The sequence below is a fragment of the Alexandromys fortis genome, unplaced genomic scaffold (genome assembly GCF_014885135.2).
Source record: "Alexandromys fortis isolate MF-2015 unplaced genomic scaffold, M_Fortis_MF-2015_v1.1 scaffold_73, whole genome shotgun sequence".
Lineage (NCBI taxonomy): Eukaryota > Metazoa > Chordata > Mammalia > Rodentia > Cricetidae > Alexandromys > Alexandromys fortis.
Window position 1 is genome coordinate 4,148,941 of NW_026067959.1, and position 7,637 is coordinate 4,156,577.

The following is a 7,637-nucleotide window of genomic DNA, read 5'->3' on the forward strand; positions in this document are numbered from 1 at the left end:
TAACCCCTCACCTCATCCAACCCACTATAAAGAGAAATAACGTGGAGTGTGGGTTTTCTTTTCTTCTTGGTTGGATATCTGTGAACTGGAAATGCTACGTTACCCTTTTAGCTCTGCCGTTTAGTCTTTGCAAATATTTAGAATAACCAAAATAAAGAAATACTGTTTCTCTTTCATGAAAAATTCATTTTCTTGTTCTCTTCATTGATGATCTAGACTTTGTTTTCTGAGCAACAATTGCCAGAGCTGAATATAAGAATGATATGGAGACCATAGTATGGGAGACCCTGAATGCATTTGCAGTATAAATCTAGCTACACATGTTCATTCTGGGGAGAAAGCATTTATGAGTATTCTGCAGAAACATTTATATGCCTATAAATAAGATTACTTGGTTACTTTATTTAATGTGAACAGTTGATATTTTTGTACTTAATTATGGAGGATCTGCAAAGAGTTAAAGACAGCAACAGTCACATTACCTATTGGATTAATGCATGTCTAAGGCTGCATTTTGCATATGGCTGTGGCCTTTTCTAGGATGTTACTTCTTTTTTGAGTCCCTGCCTGTTGTCAGCTTTTAAGAATCAAAGCCAATTAAACATTACTGGCGTGCTCCGTAGCCTTCTTCTTCAAAGTTTGGACCTGCCCTGCTGCCTCTCTGGAAAATCCATTCTTGAGAGTCGCCTTGGACATAACCACTAATAGACTGTTGAGCATCTGCAGAGGCCTTTTGTTTCCAGGATTTCACAATCATTGCCGTTTAATCCATAGAATATCCATGTGAGGTAGATAAATATATTCAAGCATCCAAATTTCCTGCAGGGGAATTTCAGTGCCTGTAGGAGTATTGTGATTGGCACTGACTGTCCCTGATTTCCCAGAGGCCAGACACCTGGAGAGGCTTTGCTGCAGGCCCAGGTACACACCAACATTTCAGGACAGGATCTCTCTCTCTCTCTCTCTCTCTCTCTCTCTCTCTCTCTCTCTCTCTCTCTGTGTGTGTGTGTGTGTGTGTGTGTGTGTGTATGTGTTTTATAAAGATCCAGTGACTTTCTGCACTTTTAACCTGCAATAGATCCTCTATCTATACCATGTCATCCCATGACAAGGCTGGGGAGTAGATACTGTCTTTCCGTTTTACAAATGAGAAAGCTAAGCCTAGTAGGCTGCCCACAGTAGAAGAGTTGGAATGTGTCTAGTTCTATCTGATGCCAAAATCAGTTCTTCAACTCTTGTCAAATGCCACCTTCAAAATGGGACTGTAAGAATGACTAAGATCAAAAACACAATTGCCAGCTCCTGTTGGCGAGGATGTGGAGCAAGAGGAACACTCTTTTACTGCTGGTGAGAATGTAAACTGGTACAGTTTGGTACAGCCACTTTGGAAATCAATATGGAGATATCTCAGAAAATTGAGAATCTAGCTACCTCAAGACCCAGCTATACCACTCCTGGGCATATACCCAAAGGATGCTCCATTTTTATCACAAGGACACTTGTTCAATGTTCATAGCATTTGTTTGTAATAGCTAGAACCTGGAAACAACCTAGATATCCCTCACCCAAAGAATGAATAAAGAAAATATGGTACATTTACATAATGGAGAATTATTACTCAGCTGTTAAAAGCAATGGCATGAAATTTGCAGGCAAATGGATGGAATGTGAAAAAAATTATTCTGAGTAAGGTAACCCAGACCCTGAAAACAAACATGGTATGTATTCACTTATGAGTGGATATTAACTGTGAGTGAGAGAGAAGCCATGTAGCCCCACTGGAGATAGATGCCAGAACTTCCAAGTAAGCCACAGCCTTGTGGCAATACACAGATTAATGGAGATGGGTTAAATTTATATGTAGGAGTTAGCCAATAAGAAGCTAGAGCTAATGGGTCAAGCAGTAATTTAAATAATATGGTTACTGTATGATTATTTTGGGGCTGAGCAGCCAAGAACCAGCTATCGGTCTCCTTACAACAATTATTCAATTAAAAAAAAAAAAAACCAGGTACATGGCAAAAGGTACTCAGTTGATACAAGAAAATCTATTTCAGGTTTCCAGGTCCCCAATTCTTTCTGAAGTCATTGCTAGTCCAGTTTCTTGTGGCTTTCAGAAATATACAGTGTCTGTGTATGTATTTATGTACATTTGTTTGTTCTGTTTTGTTTTGTTTTTTTTGAGACAGGGTTTCTCTGTAGCTTTGGAGCCTGTCCTGGAACTAGCTCTTGTAGACCAGGCTGGCCTCGAACTCACAGAGATCCGCCTGCTGAGTGCTGGGATTAAAGGTGTGCACCAACACCACCTAAATGTGTATGTACATTCCTATGTGTTCCAACTAAATTGGTTGCCTTCTCTATGAGTAGTTAGACACTAAGTATGTTGTTAGTTTAGAACCATATTCTCTGAACATTATCAGTGTTTTATGATATTCTTTGTAAAATTATTTGTGTATAAATGGTTATTTATAATTTTACTTTTAAAGAAAAATATAAGTGTATATTATTGTGTCCTTAAGTGAAATACAAGAAAATTCAAATATAAGATAGTTTCTATTTAATTGTTTTATCACTAGTTCCTGGACTATACATGAGAAAAAGGTGTAATATATTAAGAACTAAATCCTTAGGCCCCTGTAGATTCCATATTTTCTTTGAAATTTCTCATTTTTTTCTGGCTATCTTCTAATTGGTAAAAAGCTGCATGATTGTTACATGCTAAGGAACAGGGCAGTATTTTGAAGAGATGGGGATAGTATTTTATTTGGCTGTAATAGTCAATGATGTTTCAGAATAGTGAAAGAGAATATAAGCCTATTTTACCTTGGAAATGATATGTTTTTGGTATCAATATGAGCTATGGAGAACGAGCCTCAGTTTTCCGCAAACACAGGATCTGACCATCTTAAGTGTCTCAATGTAAAAGTCGAGTTGCTAATTCTTCTCTTTCTGTTTTCTAATTTTAGGTTTTAGTATAAAGGCAGTGCCATTCCAGAATGCCATCTTGAATGTAAAAGAACTCGGAGGTATAACTTTACAATCCTTTCTACATCTGCCCTTGACGTTACAAGCTTGCTCTTCATGTGTTACATGCAATTGAGCTGTGATGATTTATTTTAGGTGATGGGTTTTCACTTTTTTCTTAATAGTAATTTCATAGTCGTACTTCCGTCCCTTTACACATGGATTAGCGGTTACCCTGGAGTGGTAGGTTAGACTTTGCTTTCTCCTGTGTGACGCAGAGGACTACGCAGTAATGGCAAATGCCGCGCCACATCCTTGCTTTTACTTGTTAATTATTCTAAAAGGGAACTTATGGAAAAAATCTAAAAAAGTAAATGAAAAATGGGCTAGATAGGGCAAGCTGTATTTACGTGTGAATGCCTACTGCAGGTTCGATTGTACTCAAGTCTTTTTAGAATCTATTTGTTCCGATAATAAATCTTTGCCAATGGGTTCTTTGCTGGCCAGGCACATTTATTGGATAGGCTGTACCCCAAAGCATACATCAGTCAGTCTTTCATTGCACTCTCTGTCTGGCATTTTTTTGGGTTGTGTTTTATGTCAGTCAGGGTCTTAACCCATGCAAATAGAGTAACAAAGAAGTCAGTCAATCCGGTGAACCTACTAAATTCTCTTAACGGCTCAAGAAAATGCCAAGTGCCAGAGTTCAGTATAATATCGGTGAGTTTAGTGACTTAGAAAGTTCTCTTCTGTCTTCTTAATCACTGTGTGATGGTGACCTTACCCTGCTCTTTGTTGTTGGTTTTTTTCTCTCCTCTGTCAAGGTCATTTCCAATTGTGACTATTTCTAGTGCTGTGAAATGGAAACACAGCTTTATGCCGTCTTACCAACGTTTGATGCCTTCTTGTTGTTCAGTAAAGCATTGACTGGCCTTTCCAGGTGGCCGTCAGTGTGACAGCTAACAGTGACCTTTACAGCATCGGTATTGAAAAGCATTGGTGATAGAGCAATTCCAGGTTTCTCCTGAGATGCTCGGTGTTTCCACTGGACAATAAAATCCTGGGAACGTGACTGCTGATCTTAGCTAGAAAGCTGCCGGACAGTAAAATACAAACACCTTCGAAGTAGCTTCTGTGGAAAACCTTCTAAAACTGCTTCCTAATAGACTATTTTCATCATGCTTTGGTTTCTGCTAGCTACTCTCCCAGTGACGATATTATCTGTAGACATTTTGCAGCCAGAGATCCTAATATAAAAATCAGCAGGATCTAACGGTATGGCTTGAAAATTCTCTTGGTTTTAATTATTAGGCTAGATTTTAAAACGTTCACTCAACATTCATCAGATATAAGAAACTGTTGTGACTTGACAAGATGTTTATTGTGTAAGATGGTTATTTGGGTGAAATAAATAGTGAATGTTTCTGAACAGTTAAGAAAAAACGAATGCTTGAAGCTAATGTTGACCGTATGCCACTGAAATTGCGTGCAATGGAAATGAAATTGGAGAACTGGGGTTACGTAGGAGAAGAATACGTTGTTTCTCAAGGAAATTTGTTTTCACGGCTAGCATAGCTGTGCCCTGACAGTTGACGAGATGGAAATTACAATAAAGAGGACCCATAGGCTTTAGTGGCACATTTTAATTCCTAACTTACTGTTAGGAGGTTGAAGAACATCGGTATAAAACAGAGCCTTGGGCATTGGAGCAGTAGGCTGGTTCGAGACTAAGGCTACTCAGATTCATGCGTGGGTTGTGTATTAGTGTGGAAAAGCACATTTCTGGCCCAACCATAGATTATTATTTTTTCTCCTTCAACTTTAACAACTCTATTTCCATTGAAACAAGTAGACTTCACAGTGTGACTTGTGTACTCAATTTCACAGTCTCAGAGGCAGCAGAGGGAGTCGATTTTTATTACTTATTTATTGAAAACTTGGAGAGTAGCATACTCTGTTGTGTCTGGAAGGAGCATGTGAACAGCTGGGCTAGCACACCTGAAGAAAACACAGCTTTCCTGGGTTCTAAAGTATATTGTAGGTACCAAGGGAATCATCTCAATGTAAGGTGCTGGGCATTTAGGGAGAATTCTAATTTAGTGAAATCAGGTTGCCTGGGAGCTGCTTGACCAAGTGTTCCTAATCTCAGTGGGAAAGAGTTGAGCGGTTCAGGACCTCTCTGGGATGGCAGGTCACCTGCGTTCACCAGTGCTTGGCTACTCAGAGATGGGTCGTCGGAGTTCAGTTGGTTTGTTAGTGTGAAGAAAACGATAAATTCAAGGGAGAAACTCAAGAAGGTAGATGATCAAGGGAGGCAGCTGATGAGAACTAAGGATGAAGTGAGGTATCATGAGGAAGATGCCGATGTTTGCCTTCATCCTGGGCTAACTCAGGAGAACAGCATGGCCTGTTCCTCCCCACCCACCTGCAGAGCCTTCCTCTACCCTTTCAGGAAACTCCAAGGCTTTTCATCACTCCCTTCTCAACCTTAAGTTAAATGTCTTACTGTTTATAATAAAAAAGACATAAACTGTTGTCTTCCTTATTTAGTAAGGAGAAACGGCATGAGATGAAATAACAATGGTTAATGGAGCTTAGTCTAATGAAAGTCACCTCAGGTCATCTTAACATAATAACAAGCTGTGTTTGTACATGTACCTGGTCCATGCTTTTTTATATATGTGAATATGTCATATGTATGTGATGTATATATATATATATAGTATGGAGATATATATGGATATATAGTGTTATTGTTCATTTCTGTTGTGTGATTCTCATTCACATCAGTTCCTTCTTCCACAGTATCCCCCACAGTTTGTACCCTCATTCCACCACAGCGTGTCTAGGGCTGAGACTAAGTCCTAAGCAAGACACAGCCCTTAGAGGTTTGACGATAGAGGTGAACCTGAATATAACTGTAGGAAATTAACGAAGATTTGGAAACTGATGAAATGAATGAGGACCAAACAAGCACCAAAGTCGTAGAGAAATGAAGACAAAGATAGCGGTGCAGCCTGGCAGTATGACGGGCCAGTTTTATTTTATTTTTATTGTTCACAATAGCCTGCCCGTTGCAGCTTACCTGTCCACTCCTGCCAGACAGCACTGATTGTACCTATGGTTTTATTAGCATATATTAATTATATACTGCAATAGATTTCATTATCACATTTGTATACATAAGTAAAGAATATTTTGGTCATATTTTCCCTGTTTCCCTCCTGCCTCCTCCCTGTGTCTGTCGATTCTATTTATTTATTTATTTATTTATTTATTTATTTATTTATTTATTTATTTATGCCCCAGTGAGTTTAGGTTGCTTACATGAGATTGGGTCAGGGGATATTTAGGAGATCTTTGGCATCTTATCAGTGGCAACATCACTGAAGAAAATGCCTCCTGGCTTCCACAGCAACTCTGAACTGCCAAGAGCTCATTTTATCTGTGCCACTGAGTGTCTACACGTGTTGATACTTTTCCTTCGTGTCATGTTCATGGGACACAATCTCGACCACACAAACACCTTGCCCTCACCCCCAAGACTTTAATGAAATAGTGTCCATTTTTCTTTGCTTCCTGCCACGCTCATGCTTTGAAGTCTTTCAGAGCAAACCCTTGTTGACTCTTGATGCTATCGCCAGGTTTCTTCCTGACTTAACTGCTTTGGTGCTGACTTCTGCTTAACTCCGATATGTCCAACCTTTCTAGAACCTTCCCACAAAGAATTCTTTTTCCTAATTTAGTTATTCAGCAAATTTTTCGAGAGTGCATATTATTCTCTAGGCTCCGTTCTAGCGAGCTATGGTGGCTGTAGCTAGCAAGGCAGCCCTGTGTCATTCAGGTGGAAGACAGGAGGGGGCCATTATGTCCTGCTTACTTCCTTAAAAGCAAGTATGAATTCCTACAGGACTAGAGAGAATGGCTGGACTCGTGCTCTCCTGACCCTGCCTAGCCAAGGCGAGTGACTCTGACCACATTAGGGGTTTTTGCTATTCTCATGGAGTTGGTTTTATCAGTGTATTCTTTTACTCATGAGGGTTCCCACTGAAATCAGTGTAGAACTCCCCCCTCTCTCTCAGTTTGACTTCTTTAACCTGCTTCTGTCCCGGAGATGCAGCTCACAGCCCAGTCTGACCTTACAGTCTTCCTGCCTTAGCCTTCTGGATGCTGGGATTTGTTGGCCTCTGCTCCCTCTTGCTTTCTCCTTTCCAGGGTACCTAGCAGGGATTCCGGATGGACAGGCAGGTTCTTCTTTCAGTGACTTTTCTTCTATAGTGACTAGTGTCCGGACTCACTCACTGTGTTGGATTCTGGGCCCATCCATGCTCCTGAGTATTTTCTTGTCTGTGAACCATGGTAACAGTAGTTTCTAACTAAATCAAGTCAGCTTGTGAGGGCTACGGTAGATGATGCTGGCCTTGTCTGCAGCTAACATTATGCAAGATTTTTGTTCATTAAAATGATCCTCTCATTGCTCCCCACCCCCACTCCACCCTTGGGCCCCTCCCAACAAATTAAAACAAACAAAAATTCAACTTTCAACGAAACCTTTTTCTTCCTGGTCTCTTAAATGAACAAATTTCATATTAACTTCTTTCTGTCTTTCTTATCCTGCCCCACCCCCTTAACCTTGTCCTCCCTCCTCCCCATCCTGCTTCCCTCCCCCTCCC

General features: G+C 40.1%; 1 protein-coding gene across 4 annotated transcripts in view; it reads left to right on the plus strand.

The window, feature by feature from the left end:
- The window catches only part of Arl15 (ADP ribosylation factor like GTPase 15), a 357,153-nt gene that overhangs the window by 131,400 nt on the left and 218,116 nt on the right, over positions 1–7,637 (plus strand). For all 4 annotated transcript variants that reach the window (XM_050152824.1, XM_050152826.1, XM_050152827.1 and 1 more), the window contains one exon: positions 2,967–3,026. In XM_050152824.1, the coding sequence (XP_050008781.1) occupies positions 2,967–3,026 (60 nt within the window). The remainder of the gene's footprint in view (positions 1–2,966; positions 3,027–7,637) is intronic.